At 41.4% G+C, this 19,751-nt stretch overlaps 1 protein-coding gene across 1 annotated transcript; it reads left to right on the forward strand.

The window, feature by feature from the left end:
* The first annotated feature begins 1,579 nt into the window (after window positions 1-1,579).
* LOC307000723 (polymeric immunoglobulin receptor) lies at window positions 1,580-6,404 on the forward strand. The gene is made up of 7 exons (XM_079616511.1): window positions 1,580-1,690; window positions 2,137-2,457; window positions 2,600-2,920; window positions 3,041-3,058; window positions 5,782-5,880; window positions 5,990-6,033; window positions 6,123-6,404. Exons 1-7 carry the CDS (start codon window positions 1,609-1,611, stop codon window positions 6,258-6,260), a joined length of 1,023 nt encoding a protein of 340 aa, XP_079472637.1. The 5' UTR covers window positions 1,580-1,608; the 3' UTR covers window positions 6,261-6,404.
* The last annotated feature ends 13,347 nt before the right edge of the window (window positions 6,405-19,751 follow it).

The raw sequence follows: 19,751 nt of genomic DNA on the forward strand, positions 1-19,751 counted from the left end.
TCATCACACACTCTTCACCATACTTAGAGATTGGCATCATCACACACTCTTCACCATACCTAGAGATTGGCATCATCACACACTCTTCACCATACCTAGAGATTGGCATCATCACACAATTTTCACCAGAGATTGGCATCATCACACACTCTTCACCAGAGATTGGCATCATCACACACTCTTCACCAGAGATTGGCATCATCACACACTCTTCACCATACTTAGAGATTGGCATCATCACACACTCTTCACCATACTTAGAGATTGGCATCATCACACACTCTTCACCAGAGATTGGCATCATCACACACTCTTCACCATACTTAGAGATTGGCATCATCACACACTCTTCACCATACCTAGAGATTGGCATCATCACACACTCTTCACCACACCTAGAGATTGGCATCATCACACACTCTTCACCATACTTAGAGATTGGCATCATCACACACACTTCACCATACCTAGAGATTGGCATCATCACACACTCTTCACCATACTTAGAGATTGGCATCATCACACACACTTCACCATACCTAGAGATTGGCATCATCACACACTCTTCACCATACCTAGAGATTGGCATCATCACACACTCTTCACCATACCTAGAGATTGGCATGGGGTGTGTGGCGAGCAGGACGAGGTCGAGGGCCGCGGGAGGACAGCGTGAGGCCGGTGGCGTGATTGATAATGAGCGACACGTGCGCGACGCACCGGTCTCGTATCTCTCGCGGAGGACCTGGAGCATAAAGGAGGACCGACAACAGTGGAGATCGAGAGAGGACCAGGCCTGGACTTGTGTTGTGTTTTGTGTGGCCAGCAGTCGTCCGCGAGGGGCTGCTGGCTTATACTTTCATTTTTGTATTTGTTTATATATTCATTAAAGTGTTGAATGTTCGCCGGTTCCCGCCTCCTTCTTCCCATAACAACCTCATTACAGTGTACTTTCCATAAGATCATCTCTCAATGCAAATCAAGCTATTAGGTGAACTGAAATAAAACAGTGCCAATCTCTAGGTATGGTGAAGGGTTATGATTACCAGCTCCACCTTTATTTAACAATCTGTAGGTATGGTGAAGGGAATTTAACATCGGGGTGTCCTGACTTATGCACCCTGTATTTTATGATACATTATTCATTCACAATGAAAATTGGTGTCCTTAAAGGTTGGATTTTCCTCATTTTTTTAATTAAGGCTTTAAGATCAATTTCCAAAAGATGATTTTTTATTCCTCTTTTTAGGCAACGGGTGTCCTTACTTATTCACATCACTGTATATACAGTATGTATCTGTAAAATGTGTGCTAATTTGTTTGGCAGAAGCTTCAAACCTGCACACAAGAACTGAACAGAAAGATGGTCTTTGGTTTAACTCTCTGTGTGTGTGTGTGTGTGTGTGTGTGTGTGTGTGTGTGTGTGTGTGTGTGTGTGTGTGTGTGTGTGTGTGTGTGTGTGTGTGTCAGTGACAGCAGGACATATTTCATCACAGTGAGTCAGGAGAGTTTAGCGGAGGAAAAGGAAGAGGTGGAGCTGTTAATTTCATAACTAACTCTTTAAGAGCACAAGATAAAAAACAGAAGACCTCGCAGTGTCTCTGACTGATGAACAATACAGGCAGATTCACAGTTTTATCATTCGTGATTATGAAGACCTTCCTCTTCTTCACTATCTGCCTGATTAAAGGTCAGACGTTTATAATTACAGTTTCTCAGACTTTAACTATTTACTCACCTGATATTAAATCATAAGCATGGTCACGGTGTAAGCCTGTGTAATATGTGTGATGTATGTGAAGTATACTCGCCTGTAGAGTGGTGTGGTCCAGAGGGAGTCGAGCATGTAACGGCTCCAGAAGTGTGGTAGTGGGAGTGTGGGTTATAATATGTGGTTTGAGCTCGCTGTAGCCTATACACAGATCAGATCTTTCTGGTTTAGCTGATCTTGTTGTAAAAATTGTACAGTCATCCTCAAAACGTATCCAGTTGTTTATTCTGTCCTCCATCTGCCAGTGCAATCTGAACAAGCATTGTGCTATTATGTGTTTTGTCTGTCTTTATTTGTGAATTTTTACATTTTTGTCAGTATGAGATTGTAAGGCTCTTAAAAGAGGAATTGTATTTGATTGACAGGTCACATGGGTGATGTTGCTGACACCGTGACTGGCATCACAGGAGGAAGTATGATCATCAAGTGTTTATATTTAACTACAAATGAGAACACAAGAAAAAGTGCAAAAAGCTTTTGCAAAGTGTCTGGCAGTGAATGTACAGCCATGACACGAGTAAAGGATGATTTATGGATCCCAGAAGAGAGATTCTCTATGATTGATGATAAATCTTTGGGCATGATGAATGTACTCATCAGAAACCTGACCGTAACCGACAGCGGGACGTACAGATGTCAAGCCGGCAGAGAAATCATTCAGACGGTGGATTTCAATGTGAAACACGGTAAGAATTCATATTTATTTACCACCTTACTCATTTCCTCTGTCAGCCCTTTAGGTTTAACATCTTATGTTTGTTGCCGAGACGTAATTTTACAGCAACAGGATTTGTTACACTTTATGAATTAAAAGTCTGTTGTTTTCAGAGTCCTGTTGTGGGAGATCAGAGGAGCAGACTGCTTATTTAGGAGGAACTGCTGTCATTCACTGCAAATATCCAAGAGAATATAAAGATCATCCCAAGCAATTGTTCAAAGTGCAGAATAGATCATTAGAGTCGATTATTACTGCATTAGGAAGTTCGTTCACAGATGGGAGGTTTTCTCTGAATGTAAACGAACAGGAACATGTTTTCACTGTGACTATTACTGGTTTGGGAAGACGTGATGCCGGGGTGTATTTCTGTGGGATATACACCAACAAACTTATCACTCCCGTTCACACAGAGATTCAGCTTCATGTTACAGGTGAGAAACAATTAGTAACGAAATGTCACATTAAATGTACACATAATGTCTGTTAAACAATGTCATTTTAATGCCTGACCTATCGTCTGTATGTGGGCGACAATGGAAAATCAAGAACAGATGCTTCAGTCCAGACTGGTGAGTTCTTTAACATAAATCTCCCTCAGAATATCACAGAATAATTCTGCATTTAGATGAATGACAGTTTAGAACAACAAAGTGGAAGTGATATTATTTGGTCAGTGGGAGGATATTTTCCAAATATTCGCCGTCATCCATGTCACTGTATTTCGGACCACACCGCCCATCTTTATCTTGTATCTCATGCTGCCTCTTTCTACAAGTCGTTACTAAACATTGTTGATATCTGAAATCAACCCAAACAAACACACCCCTCTCTTCATTGCTCCGCCTCCAAAGCTCACCCTCCAATCCTAACCGCCCTGCTACGAGTCGGCCTCGAACCCAGATCGCTGGCAGTGTGAGGCACGTGTCTGCACTAACAAGGACGCTAAACACCGCTAGCAGTCGTCAGCCTGCACAACTCTCACTATCTGGCCTCTGTTGCTCACGCAATGCAAGTGTGGATGTCTATCGTAGCAGAAGCGCAACAGAATAATGCTTCACAAAAAATAAAGATGAACGAATGACGGGTATACGGGTACATACATACACTAGAGTAAATACAAACAAGGGTTGGTTGTTAGTTGCCAGCAGCACAGAAGCTTCAGACACACATGGCACTCAAAGCCGGTGTTACTCACGTGTGGACCCGGATCAAAGCAACATCCGCGTCTGTATTCAGGCCTTCCCGCTTAACTCTCTCCAGCGCTGGAAAGCTTCCCAGACAGCAACATTGTGTTGGCCCAGATCCGGCCCACATCTGGTGCACGGGGTTTCCACATGTAGCGGTGTGTTATCTGCGTTGTGTTAATAATACACTCGTGAAGGCTGGAATTCGTCCCTTCAATCCTCTTTTATTTCATCTGAAGTAACAAACAAATGATGAGGACTCATGCAGCACTTAAAGCAGCGTGCGGCAGCAATGCACGACGCGCTGTGAATGATAAAGAATAAAATTAACTTAAAGAAAGAAAATAATTAATAAAACATACATGTCCATTACAAAGGGACTTAAAGTCACAATTACGCAAGTATAAAACAATCATTTACAAGAAATATGGCCTTCTTAAAGGAGAACTCCAGCGCAAAATGAACCTTTGGTCTAATTACACATTGTTAGCTAGTCAACCGTTATCTGAGATTTGTTTTCATGATTATCGAATGTAAATAGTTGTATCTCTAAAAACAGTTTAGCCTATAACGCTAGTATAACGCTAGTATATGGGGCGTAGAGTAATGACAAATAAAAATCGCTTGTTAATACCACTAACAAGGCTCAAAATTGCCCCACACTAACACGGCAGCATAATGAGGGTCCCTACCTTCAAACCGAAGCATTGAGAACTTTGACAGTGTCCAGACAGTTTAATAAGAATATATTTTATACATACAGTCAACTTCACGTATACAGGCAGAAGCCATCTTTGAAAAACAGACTCTATCAGTCGATCTACGAACGCATATAGAATCTCATATGGTCTCGTTCACATCTCACCACTTGGATCGGCGTTCATAGATCGACTGATAGAGACTGTTTTTCAAAGATGGCTTCTGCCTGTATACGCGAAGTTGACTATGTATAAAATATCTTCTTATTAAACTGTCTGGACACTTACACAGTTCTCAATGCTTCGGTTTGCATGTAGGGACCCTCATTATGCTACCGTGTTAGTGTGGGGCTATTTTGAGCCTTGTTAGTGGTATTAACAAGCGATTTTTATTTGTCATTACACTATGCCCAATATACTAGCATTATACTAGCGTTATAGGCTAAACTGTTTTTAGAAATAAAACTATTTACATTCGATAATCATGAAAACAAATCTCAGATAACGGTTGACTAGGTAACAATGTGTAATTAGACCAAAGGTTCATTTTACGCTGGAGTTCTCCTTTAAATCAGCACGTAAACTTGCATGACCAACTGCTATGAATGCTCATGCAGACTGGGAAGAAGCAAAGTGCGTCACCACCCCAAATCAGCAAGGCGGAAAACACAAAAATGGTCATGTCAAGTGGAATCACAGAATAAATGTTCTTAATGCACACCTGCTACACACACATACTGGATGTGGGCCGGAACAGGGCCGGCACAATATTGCTGTCTGGGTTTTCTAATATTCACGAGGGTCCTAAAGCGTTTTCCTGATCATATCCCTTCATTTTCCAGTGATATTCTTATGAACATCTCTCTGTCTTTCTTCAAATCTCCCTCTTGCTCTCTCTCTCTCTCTCTCTCTCTCTCTCTCATCCACCGTCATACGCTCCCTAATGCTGATTGGCTACACACGTTTGTTATTGTGTCTGGTTGTGTCTTTTTCAAATATCGCTAACCCCACCTTTAATGTGCTATCTGAATTATCGTAAACACAAGATTCCCGGTTAGAAATTGGCCATGAAGGCCCTACCAAGTCGTATTTACTGGAAAAACTAGATGATTTTGATACCAGAGTTCCCGAGCTGGGCATGAGATATATTTTAAACACGGCAGAGGAGGTCCTTGTCTTACGTCATTGAAGTAGTGCATATTTACATAAATGAATAATCATTTGAAGTGTATCTGATGTTTTATGCACATCGAAAATAGCATGTGACATCGCTATTCTTTCAACAAAGCACTTGAGCTCATAATCACGACTGAAAAAGTTGGAAGTGGGAGATTAACGATAGCGAGTGAAGGCAGCATCAGATCTCAGTGTTTACTGTCATGTGTGTGTGTGTGTGTGTGTGTGTTTCAGATCTCTACATCATCAGTACGGCGTGCTCGTGTGTGATTCTGTTGTTAGCTGTGGGACTGAGCTTGCTGTTGTTCAAGTGCAGATGTAAAAAGACAGAAGGTACAAACACAAACGCTCTGGTTTTATGAACTGAAACCAAATGTGATGCTGACATGTTTTAACTTCTGTGTGTTCACTGTCATGGTTTCATCACTTTGTCCATCCACAGATTCAGTCTCATCGGATCCGAGGAACACGAGAGACGGTGATGAGGTAAAACTGTGTGTTTCCGTCTGCATCTACTGTGCAAAGATTATAATTATATATCATGTTATTAAATATACTGAATATTTCCCTTTCAGGTAGTCACATCTGCTTATTATGAAGAGATTCAGGACTCTGCTCAGGTGTCCATTGGTTTGAACACCGTTTACGCCCCGACACATTTACCCACAAGCCCCTCTGACAGTGAAGTCTACACGCTGGCCTCAAAACACTGAATACTGACGACACCCGTCATAATCTCTGCATTCTTTCCTCATTGATTTGACTCATGTATGCAGTTTGATATGTTATATAAATAAAAAAAAATTGCCAATTATTTGAGTTTTTATTTTATTATTATTTTAACAACCAACAGTCTGCTACAGTCATGTGAATGATGTCATTCTCTGTAACTTCACTTTAAGACCAAATGTGGTTTTAATGGCCTTTAAAGAGCACAGCCTCGAGATTATTTATAAGTATTGATTCATTTTGATATCTAAAGTCATCAATAAAGTCCTTTGACATAACATTTTGGTAGTAAAATATTAAAGTAATATTTTATTGACAATGTCTGTCCTCTCATTATGGACACTAATATAATTATTAGATCACACTGACACCAAGTGGTCATATATTCAGGTTAAACACAGTACAATATTTTGATGGTGCACGTTGTCTCTAGTTATGATGTGTATTGGTGAACTCATGAAATATATTTCTTCTTATTCTGACATGTTTATGTTTACTAGCCTATAAATATCTTTGAAGATCAAGAATATAAATGTATTTGTGTCTGCTAATTGCAAAATAAATGTCAGTGTTGGACTGAACTTATGGAGCTGCAGGGTGTGTGTGTGTGTGTGTGTGTGTGTGTGTGTGTGTGTGTGTGTGTGTGTGTGTGTGTGTGTGTGTGTGTGTGTGTGTGTGTGTGTGTGTGTGTGTGTGTGTGTGTGTGTGTGAGAGTGTGAGTGTGAGTGTGAGAGAGAGAGAGAGAGAGAGAGAGAGAGAGAGAGAGAGAGAGAGAGAGCTCAGAGCTCAGAGATTTTCCCTTAAAGGAACCGTATGTAAGAAATGTATTTCAATTAATCATAAAATGGCCCTGATATGTCAGTAGACATTAAGAAATCATGTTAATTTCAAACACTTATATCACTGACAACAGTAGTCCGGCCAGGATATTGTCATTTAAAAGTGAAGTTGCAGGCCTCAACTTATGTTGATGTTGTCATGTTGTGTTTTGGCCTGAAGCGCCACCCTCCACCTATCGACCAATCACAAAGTCAGTAGTGTTTCGGCATCCGGGTTGCCAGCTCTGCTCTAACCTACCCTAACTCTAGTCGGATAAAAAAATGTCTAACGTTACGAAACCTATCTGGCAACCCTGAGTCAGGGGGGAGGGGGAGGGGATACACCGCTCTACAGTAATTTGAAAGTGATTGCAGTACCAGTTGTGGCCACAATCTTACATACGGTTCCTTTAAATCACTATCTCTTGAGGTTTGAGAGAACTTTTGTAAATCCATCCATTCTTTCTCAAGCATTTCTAAAGAATGATTTAATTATTTGGTGACATTTCGAGTATATTGTTGCGTTAAATGTTCTATCTGCACCTTGTTATATAATGAACAAGGTGCAACAAACCACCATTGTTGTATAGATTTAAAGGAAGATTTATTCTCCTTAAAACCTTCCAAAAAATGTAAACGATTCAGTAAATAATTTATAATTTAAAAACTCATATTAAAATGCATTTACATATTTTTCATCTTGTTCAACTGTTCCGTTTTCTTTTCCTTACTGTCCTTCAGTGTTATTGTTCGGACAATTTCGAATTAAATGCCCTTTATTACTCACTGTTAAAAAAACCTGTGAAATTTACGGTAAAATATCGGCAGCTGTGGTTGCCTTCACCAACTTAGCGTGTCAAAGCATGCGTTAGAAATCCATCACTGACAAAAATATGTTTTTTTCACTGGTGAGGAAAGTGGGAGAACTGAATTAAATTCAATAACAAACCCCTGTTTCGCCTTGTCTACACTATCCAGAAAAAGCACTGTTGCATTGTAGGTTCTAGAAGCGGACGAAACGCTAGCGTGTCCCACCACTTCCCCAACGGCCAAACGACATTCCTCGACGCTCGTGAGCGAACTCAAACCCTGTGTTTGCTCGGCCGACATGCCTCCAGTAACGGATCGCACACGGCCCTCAAACTAAACTAACAAAAACTAAAAGCAAATCAGACAGCAAAAAAATAAACACATAGATAAGCAGAAAGAAGAGAAAAAAACTTCACTCACACCAGTCTACGCTCACACAGCCCCGTACACACTCGCTCAACAACAAGTGAGAGAGAGAGACCTCTTCATAACACAGGCCACCAGCGGCTCACAGATGAAGCAGAAAATGATCCAGATCTGTGATCATAAACTTCTCATATTTCTGCTGCTCATCATCTCAGGTAAGAGTTTATTCTGTGTTTCTAAAACAGTGCCTGTTCTCAATCAGGTCCATGTTTGCTCTGAGCTGAGTTTCTCTCTCTTGTGTTTTTAGTCTTGGCTTCTGGGGTGAAGGAGATCTTCTCTGGTTATGAAGGAGGAAAAGTTGAAATACGTTGTCCCTATGAGTCTGGATATGAAAAAATAATAAATATCTCTGTAGAGGAAAGTGTAAAATTATGAAAGATAAAGACATTCCTGTTAAATCAGGATCTCCAGCTAAAGACGAGAGATTCTCTCTGACTGACAACACGACGACCAGAGTTTTCACCGTCACCATCACTGATCTGAGAACAGCAGATGAAGGACAATACTGGTGTTCTGTCAGTACAGGACGGGGACTATTTGATGAATACACAGAGATTTACCTGGAAATTATAACTGGTAAGTCAGAATATTCAGTATGAGTGAAGTGGACATGCACATAGATATGGTGTAAAACACAGATAATCATAACTAATATATCAGTAACATTAGAGAGATATGTGTGTGTCTGAGAGAACAGTGTATCGCGTGTTGTAAAGATGTAAAGAGGCGAGATAACAGAAACCACAGTATCCTCTGTAGATGATCATGAGCGAGTGTTCACACCACAGCAACACACACACTGACCCGCATCACTTCCTGACACATCACATCACATGACACGCGGTTTCAGTTATGGAGAAATCATTCATTCAAAACACAAGGTATAAAATTCTTAGACTTTAAACTGTTTCGTCCAACATTTTTCAAGGCCAATCATTCTTAAACAAAATTAAATAATAATAAAACCTATGAATTTGAGATTTGCAGTATCTTTTTTGATACTTAATTTTTTATAACTTGCACCTCAAAATTTAGGTGTGTGTTTATATATTTTTTAATCAGTTACTTTCAACAGCTCGTCAGAGAGTGGCATTATCTGATTCAGAAGTCCAGGTCTTTCCGTTATCCATCCATCTTCTTCCGCTTATCCGGGGCCGGGTCACGGGGGCAGCAGTCTAAGCAGAGATGCCCAGACTTCCCTCTCCCTAGACACTTCTTCCAGCTCTTCCGGGGGGACACCGAGGCGTTCCAAGGCTAGCCGGGAGACATAGTCTCTCCAGCGTGTCCTAGCCTAGGTCTTCCCCGGGGTCTCCTCCCGGTGGTACACGCCCGGAACACCTTCCCGGGAAGGCGTCCAGGAGGCATCCGGAACAGATGCCCGAGCCACCTCAGCTGACCCCTCTCGATGTGAAGGAGCAGCGGCTCTACTCTGAGCTCCTCCCGAGTGACCGAGCTCCTCACCCTATCTCTAAGGGATCGACCCAGCCACCCTGCGGAGAAAGCTCATTTCGGCCGCCTGTATCCGGGATCTTGTCCTTTCGGTCATGACCCAAAGCTCATGACCATAGGTGAGAGTAGGAATGTAGATTGACTGGTAAATCGAGAGCTTCGCACCACGACAGACCGGTACATCGACCACATTACTGCAGAAGCTGCACTGATCCGTCTGTCAATCTCCCGTTCCATCCTTCCCTCACTCGTGAACAAAACCCCAAGATACTTAAACTCCTCCACTTGAGGCAGGAAATCTCCACCGACCTGAAGTGGGCAAGCCACCTTTTTCCGACTGAGGACCATGGCCTCGGATTTGGAGGTGCTGATTCTCATCCCAGCCGCTTCACACTCGGCTGCAAACCGTCCCAGTGCATGCTGAAGTTCCTGGTCTGATGGGGCCAACACGACAACATCATCTGCAAAGAGCAGAGATGAAATTGTGTTGTTCCCAAACTCGACACCCTCCGGCCCCTGGCTGCGCCTAGAAATTCTGTCCATAAAAATTATGAACAGAATCGGCGACAAAGGGCAGCCCTGCCGGAGTCCAACATGCAAGAAGTCTGACTTACTGCCAGAGGTGGAAAGTAGCTAATTACAAATACTTTCGTTACAGTACTTGAGTAGATTTTTCGATTTTTTCTACTTTCTTGAGTATAATTAAAATGTGGTACTTTTACTCTTACTTGAGTAGAATAAAAATAAAGTATTCAACTTCGCTACATTTATTTTTCACCAAAAGTACAAAGTACTCCGACGGAGCAACAGGGTGAGCTAACCCAGGGCGACATCTCTATAGATTACAGCAAGATGTGGGTACAGGAAGGATAACCAGAAGAAATAATAAAGAGGAGAATATCTTGACAAGGCTAAGGGTTGGACATACTAGGCTTAATAAAACTTTGCACTTAATAAATAAACACCCTTCAGGAGTGTGTGAACATTGCCAAATAGAGGAGTCAGTCGAGCATGTAATTCTTCATTGTCAAAAAATTTCTCGAGAGCGGGAAGTATTAAGGGAGGAAAGTAGAAAGTTGGAACAGGAAGAATTAAGTTAAAAAATGTGTTGATATTGAAGTAGGGAAGTTATTCTGTTATTTGAGAGAAACTGGATTGATAAATAGAATTTAGGGGCAGGTAATATTATTAGAATTATTACTATTATTATTATTATTGGGTTTTTTTTTGTTTTGTTTTGTTTTTATTCAAGGGAAGGAAAGCTCTGGCCCACACTCCAACATAGTAGGTGGCGGTAATGCACCACAATGCTGGTTGCCACCCGCCACTAAACGTGACAAAGAAGAAGAAGAAGATTATCTCTTGTCTATCTTTAATGTTTTTTGTTTTTTTTGCTTAGTGTATTTATAATTAAGTGTGTTTTTGTGTCATGTTAATATCAAGTCAATGTTTTGGATTATGTTTTTGTCACTTTTAGTTGATCTTTGAATAAACTGCACATGGGTTCTCAACTACAACTTGCCTCAGTGGACTACGTTACAAACACCTGTGACTAGAAGTCTTGCCATGTTATTAAAAAAAAAAACGATACTGATACTTATTTTTTATTTCCTTTCCCATATTATGAAGTAATCATATTTAATGAATCTTTTAATTCATAATTCTTTCCTCTAGCTGAAAACATGACCCTCCAGCTGTGGATAATCAACTAACACATGTTTGTTTGAAGGTTTCTGTTTCCGGGGTGCGCTACCAGAGAAAGGGGAGAACTGACTCTCAGTAAACTTCTGGCTTCTGAACTGGCTGCAGTTCCACATGAGGGCGCTCACAGGACGAGAGCAGAATGAATGTAGGTCTATTGAGCTATGCCCCTCAAAATCCACTTTTCTCAGGATATAATTTTGTGTCTAGTAATTGGAATGTTGTATTCGAAAGGAGATGCAAAGACATTGCACATTGCTGGGTGTTAGATTTTTTAGAGTCACTTATTTGCTTTAAAAAGTATTTTAAAATGTCAGTGACGTCATACACATCGTACGACGAGAGATACTGCTTTACGGCAATCCTGTGTAAACACACAACACAGCTGACACAGGTAAACACACAACACAGCAGACACAGGTGAACACACAACACAGCAGACACAGGTAAACACACAACACAGCGGACACAGGTAAACACAACAACACAGCGGACACAGATAAACACACAACACAGCGGACACAGGTAAACACAACAACACAGCGGACACAGGTAAACACACAACACAGCGGACACAGGTAAACACACAACACAGCAGACACAGGTGAACACACAACACAGCAGACACAGGTAAACACACAACACAGTGTACACAGGTAAACACACAACACAGCGGACACAGATAAACACACAACACAGCGGACACAGGTAAACACACAACACAGCGGACACAGGTAAAACACACGACACAGCAGACACAGGTAAACACACAACACAGTGGACACAGGTAAACACACAACACAGCGGACACAGGTAAACACACAACACAGCTGACACAGGTAAACACACAACACAGCTGACACAGGTAAACACACAACACAGCCGACACAGGTAAACACACAACACAGCAGACACAGGCAAACGCACAACACAGCCGACACAGGTAAACACACAACACAGCGGACACAGGTAAACACACAACACAGCAGACACAGGTAAAACACACGACACAGCGGACACAGGTAAACACACAACACAGCAGACACAGGTAAACACACAACACAGCTGACACAGGTAAACACACAACACAGCTGACACAGGTAAACACACAACACAGCTGACACAGGTAAACACACAACACAGCTGACACAGGTAAACACACAACACAGCAGACACAGGTAAACACACAACACAGCGGAAACAGGTAAACACACGACACAGCTGACACAGGTAAACACACAACACAGCGGACACAGGTAAACACACAACACAGCTGACACAGGTAAACACACAACACAGCGGACACAGGTAAACACACAACACAGCGGACACAGGTAAACACACAACACAGCGGACACAGGTAAACACACAACACAGCGGACACAGGTAAACACACAACACAGCGGACACAGGTAAACACACAACACAGCTGACACAGGTAAACACACAACACAGCTGACACAGGTAAACACACAACACAGCGGACACAGGTAAACACACGACACAGCGGACACAGGTAAACACACGACACAGCGGACACAGGTAAACACACGACACAGCGGACACAGGTAAACACATGACACAGCGGACACAGGTAAACACACAACACAGCGGACACAGGTAAACACACGACACAGCGGACACTGGTAAACACACGACACAGCGGACACAGGTAAACACACGACACAGAGGACACAGGTAAACAACACAGCGGACACAGGTAAACACACAACACAGCGGACACAGGTAAACACACAACACAGCGGACTCAGGTAAACACACAACACAGCTGACACAGGTAAACACACAACACAGCTGACACAGGTAAACACACAACACAGCGGACACAGGTAAACACACGACACAGCGGACACAGGTAAACACACAACACAGCTGACACAGGTAAACACACAACACAGCGGACACAGGTAAACACACGACACAGCTGACACAGGTAAACACACGACACAGCGGACACAGGTAAACACACGACACAGCGGACACAGGTAAACACACGACACAGCGGACACAGGTAAACACACGACACAGCGGACACAGGTAAACACACGACACAGCGGACACAGGTAAACACACGACACAGCGGACACAGGTAAACACACGACACAGCGGACACAGGTAAACACACGACACAGCGAACACAGGTAAACACACGACACAGCGGACACAGGTAAACACACGACACAGAGGACACAGGTAAACACAACACAGCGGACACAGGTAAACACACAACACAGCGGACACAGGTAAACACACAACACAGCGGACACAGGTAAACACACAACACAGCGGACACAGGTAAACACAACACAGCGGACACAGGTAAACACAACACAGCGGACACAGGTAAACACACAACACAGCGGACACAGGTAAACACACAACACAGCTGACACAGGTAAACACAACACAGCGGACACAGGTAAACACACAACACAGCGGACACAGGTAAACACACAACACAGCTGACACAGGTAAACAACACAGCGGACACAGGTAAACAACACAGCGGACACAGGTAAACAACAACACAGCGGACACAGGTAAACACACAACACAGCGGACACAGGTAAACACACAACACAGCGGACACAGGTAAACACAACACAGCGGACACAGGTAAACACACAACACAGCGGACACAGGTAAACACACAACACAGCGGACACAGGTAAACACACAACACAGATGACACAGGTAAACACACAACACAGCGGACACAGGTAAACACACAACACAGATGACACAGGTAAACACACAACACAGCGGACACAGGTAAACACACAACACAGATGACACAGGTAAACACACAACACAGCGGACACAGGTAAACACACAACACAGCGGACACAGGTAAACACACGTGCTAGAATAGTTTTTGTTTTGTTGTTTTAAGAAACCACGCCGAAAATACACACACACACGCCATCAAGCGGTATCTCTGGTCGTAATCAGTCCTTCACTGACCAATCAGCGTCCATTAGCAGAATGCTAGCGTGTTATGGGCAACAACAACTCAACCTGTAAGAAATCGAAAGGACATTAGTACTCGTTCATTCAACTTTCAACCTATAACCCATGTTGAACTTGCAAAACCTAAATCAAATCTTAGATTTCTCAACGACAATCGGGTGAAAGAAACAAATTTAGCCGTCTAGCTCCATAGACTCCCATTCATTTTGCACTCATGGGCGATCGCCCCCAGTGGAACTCTGGTGGAACTACAACCTACTTACTAGAGTGGCCAGGCTCTCCGTAGATGGGCTCTGGCGCTAATGTAAAAAATAAAGTGCGCCTGTATTGTAGTAAATGCATCAGTATATACCAGTGGCGGGCCGTGCATTTCACACCTAGGCCTTCAGTGGTGTCCAACCTGAATTAATAACTTATAATAGTGTAGCAGCGCACGGACTCTATAATTGTTGTGAAATGTATGTTTTTATTTTGCACCGGCAGTTAATGGGTTAATGCATGGAGTTCGGAAAAAGCCGGGTAGAGAGAAACGAGCGAGTGAGTTCGGCTTGTGTTCGTGTTCCTTGCGTTCCGATTATAAGTTCAGAAACGGAGCCTCCCTTGTCTTGTCCTTCAATGGTTACAATATTATTAATGTTTGAAAAAATGTAAAGTTTCGATCATAATTTTAACATGAAATGTTTTATTTTTGGGGGCAAAAAGGGCATTATACTCACCAAACCTACTGATTATTTTTTACACAAAATACATTTCCTAATTTCTTTGGTATACAGGTTATCTGTGTGTAACCGAGGCCCCGTGTGGCCCAGGTAAATTTAGCAAATTGATTTGAGATTATCAAATTAAGGAATAATGCCTGACTACGCCACCTTGGGAATTTCACCCAAATAATCTAACTCAAAAGGCTGACACAGGTTCCCTACCCAGTGGCAAGCAACGTGGAGACACAGGCATCAGTCAAATACAAAAGTTTTATTATAAGGACATAAAAGCATAAATTAGACAATCTCACACATCAATGTTAATACGGGCTTACATAAGTCACTTCAAATGTCACGGAGCTGCAGCCAAACTACAGGGGAGATGCTCCAATAATAAGGGATCTTACAATCTGCACAGCACACTCATTCCATTAAGAACCCCAGTGCACGCCACAGACCACAGCACACAATGAAGAAACACCACACCCATCGAGAGAGAGAATGGTCGCCCTGGTCAAGGCCTGCAACTCCTAGACAAAAAGAACTCAATACACGCACACACACACACACACACACGTTAATACAATATATTGTACTAATTACACAACTGTAAAGAAAAGCTTAAACACAATACTTTAACTCAAAATAACTACAACAAATGAACAAACAAATGTTTCACAATGTTATCAACCAAAATAAATCAATTAACAAAACCACTTAATTCAATTTAAATTAAGACAAAGGGAAAATCAAATCAGCTTAAATTCAAATAACCCAATTTCCACATTAATATGAAAACGAAATTACAATACACAAAAAGTTGTTAATAACCTACTAAAGGTTCGCAAAACCAAAATCAAACAAAAATTATAACAAAAAACAAGATAACTGATATGCAAAATACCCGATTTGAATTAAATAGACAAAGAACCCAACACGTTAACAAAACAAAGTACCACACAAATAAGGACACAAAGCCTTTGGTTGGAACAACACGTGTGCACACAGACACAGTTCGCTGGCGCGGGTCAAACACCACCGCGACCCAGAACACACGTGGACTCAATGCAAGTCGACCATAGGACGAGACAGCGGTGCTGCCACTGTAAGGATGTTATTCACCTTGCAATCGGCGCAAGAACCATACAATTAACATCCAATAATCTATAAAAAATACAAGAAAAACTTTAAACTTACCAAGTGACAGCTGCGGGAACCGGGATGTAGCTGTAGATTTAATTACTCAGCCCATTTGCAACAGCCGTCGCCCGTACACAAAACATCAACTGAAATAAAACTAATTGCGACTCGTACCACTTCCACGGCTGATAAGCGGATGTAATAAGTTAAACGCATACCTGGAGAAGGACAGATACAAACTCATAGCCATCAGCCGACTAGAGCGAGATATATCCAGCTGCAGACCCGCAGCACCACCAGTTTCAGAACCCCAGCGCCAGAACCCCAGCGCCAGAACCGGAAGTGAGGGGCGGAGTTATTTACAATGAGACAAGCATGTAAACGATGACAGAATTTTCACTAATTTAAAGAATGTTAACCCTTTCACACGTAAGTTTAAAATATTCTAATTGACCCCCCAGCGTGAGTTTTTCAAGGCGACCGTTATTTCGAATCTGTCACTTTATGGTTTCCAAGGTGACGCGTCACTGCTTGTCACGTGACACAGCGCAACCACAACACAGCGCTGAATGAATGATGATCTGCTTTTATGTAATTTTTCCTTTTTTATTCTAAATATTCATTACTTTAACTTACATATTTGTTGAGTCTCTTTTCTGTCTCTGCTTACTGAAAAAGGTGTATACATTTGATAAGCTACCATTGACTAAACATTGAGGATTAGTCTACAATAACTACAAATTAATTTAATATTCCTTCTGGAGATTCCCGAATGTTTTGTTCAAATATTTGACTTGCTGTATCCACATTATAATATAGGATCTACAGATGTACACTACTCTGCATTGTGAAAAGCCAGTGTCAAGGTCCAGCACACTTCTGAATGATTGGTGACAGTTTTCATAATTACTTTAACAATGGTATGTGTCACTTTACAATAGTTTGTGGCATTTTCTCTCATGCTAGTTTACAATTATTTTAAATACCTGATTGGTAAGTGTCAATTTGTGGTGCACAAACAACATACTCCTGCTTGTAAGTAGTACCACTTTAATAAGAACATTTTACTAAAATAGCTAAATAGTTTCTATATTCTTGTATAGTTACAAATAGACAAATAGAAATAAATGTGTTATCATAACAACTGTATTTACAATATGTAGGTAAATACATTGTAAAAATTATTATAAAAAAAGAACCATAGTAAATATAAATGCATACAACGGACCACGATATTAAAAATATGGTGAAGCCCAATGTTTCTGTACCTTAATGTATCATTATAACATACGTATTAAGTATGACGTTTCGTGTGTAATAAAAGTATACCGTTTCGTGTCTAAGCAAATTACGCTCCAAAATGCGTTACTCGGTTTAGAACGTAAGCTCCGCACCTCACTTCCGGTTCTGGCGCTGGTGTTAGAACGTAAGCTCCGCCCCTACTTCCGGTTCTGGCGCTGGGGTTCTGAAACTGGTGGTGCTGCGGGTCTGCAGCTGGATACTATAGACTAGAGCAGCTGTGACAAAACGGCGAACGCGGAAGCGACCTGTACTGCCCCCTTGTGGAATAGCTATTTGTTTCTTGAGTTTCTTGTATTTTGTCCACGCAGAGCTACCGTAGTTCAGTTATTCTCCTAACAGTCTCTCAGCAAGTCGATCTCCAGAGTGTTAAAGTTTGTAATCTACTATTTTGGTCCCTGAAAGATATCTGTCTGTAAGTATTTGTTTGATAGTGTTCTTAGCTTCCTTTAGATTCCGAATTTAGTAATTTTAGCATGTTTTCTATTCGTAATTTGTAAGGAATTATGTGGCGCTAGTACTGTTAGCATTCCTATGGCATTTTCCATTAATATTAGCATTGTGCTAATGCGATCGTTTTTTGAGGGTTTTAGTTCATTCTAAGCTACTTATTTTATATTTGCATTGTACATTCACCCTTTTGAGATTGTAATATGCATTATCTTTGTTTATGTATGTTACAGTTTTACAGTCTTTCCAGTAAAACTCCCTAAAAGAGCAAGACGCTTCCTGGTTCTTTATTGGAGACTGTCAGCTATCTGTAAAGCTAGTTCACACACACTAGTAAAGGCAGAATACGACCATAAACACCGCTCTCCTTTACCGAGCCGAACCAGGCCCGAGTCACGTTCAATCGCAACAGCGGAAACCACACTATGGAGACAGATCAGACTCATTAATAATTCACGCAGAAAACCTGATTCACACATGCTTAGACAATTTCACATGCATGAAACCTATTCACGTATACACGTGTTTTCACAAAAAACAATTCACATGCGCAAAATACAATGATATATTCATAAAATACATTTCACAAATGCAAAACACAATTCGTAGATATACAACTGTGTGCAAAAACCTTTGAGTGTTTAAAATGTACGAGTTTATCCCTGAATATGGATGTGCAATCGTCATTCACGTGTGAATCGCCTCGGATGTGTGTGTGTGTGTGTGTGTGTGTGTGTGTGTGTGTTTTTGAGACTTTCCTGGCAGAGCTCTTGACCCACGCGGGTCTGTCGTACTCTTTAGCCAATCAGATGCGAGCTTACCATTCAACCAATCATATATGGAATCCCCTGAGAGTGCATTCGAGGAGCACGGTTCTGCGCACCATTTGCGCAATACGGATTAATTAGAACGGAAATGAAGCCTCAATTAAGCTTTCAATCCAGCATGGCGGTACGAGTTTAGTTTATTTAATAAAAGTCTGAGTATACACGGTTTATAGTTTACAGGGCCCCTGGTCCACGGATCGATCTTTAGAAATTAATATGAAAATCGATTCAGAATTGGTGAATCGATTTTTTTCAACACAGCCCTATTGCTTTTAGTCTTTACACGTCTTTCTTTTTACTATCTTTATTGCAGTTTAATTTATAATTAGCGTTACTGTAACTGACTTGTTGCAACCGTCTATTTTTTTTTTTACTTTTAACTTAGGTTTTCTGACTAGAAAACTGTAACATTCTTGATTGAATGTGTAAACCAGGGGTGCCCAATCCTGCTCCTGGCGATCGACTGTCCTAGGGATGGCTGACAGCTAGATTAATAGATAGATACATATATAGATAGATTATAGATAGCCTATATATAAATACATATATAGATTATAGATACATATCTAGGTATATGGATAGATTATAGATACATATCTAGATACATAGATAGATTCATATAGATACATAGATAGATAGATTTGGATAGATAGATGCCCAGAACTCATGATCCACTAACTTACTGGAAAGAGAGAGCAGTAATCTTTCCTCATTTGTATGTCCTGGCTAAAAAATGTCTTTGCATGTGTTGCCCCCTTGGACAATAACAACAACAACTTTTTCTTTTCTGTAGATTTATTCGCCCCGGTTGTTTTCTCTTTTGTTTTCTGCGACAGATTTTGGGGCTGAAAGTTTTAACATGA

This window comes from Phoxinus phoxinus (assembly GCF_949152265.1).
Source record: "Phoxinus phoxinus genome assembly, chromosome: 6".
Taxonomy (NCBI): Eukaryota; Metazoa; Chordata; class Actinopteri; order Cypriniformes; family Leuciscidae; genus Phoxinus; species Phoxinus phoxinus.

Bases quoted from the DNA above. Each gene is read 5' to 3' on its own strand.
- LOC307000723 (XM_079616511.1), top strand. From the start codon at position 1,609: ATGAACAATACAGGCAGATTCACAGTTTTATCATTCGTGATTATGAAG. The intron at 5,881-5,989 runs GTACAAACACAA...GTCCATCCACAG, and splicing joins CAGATGTAAAAAGACAGAAG to ATTCAGTCTCATCGGATCCG. The intron at 6,034-6,122 runs GTAAAACTGTGT...TTTCCCTTTCAG, and splicing joins ACACGAGAGACGGTGATGAG to GTAGTCACATCTGCTTATTA.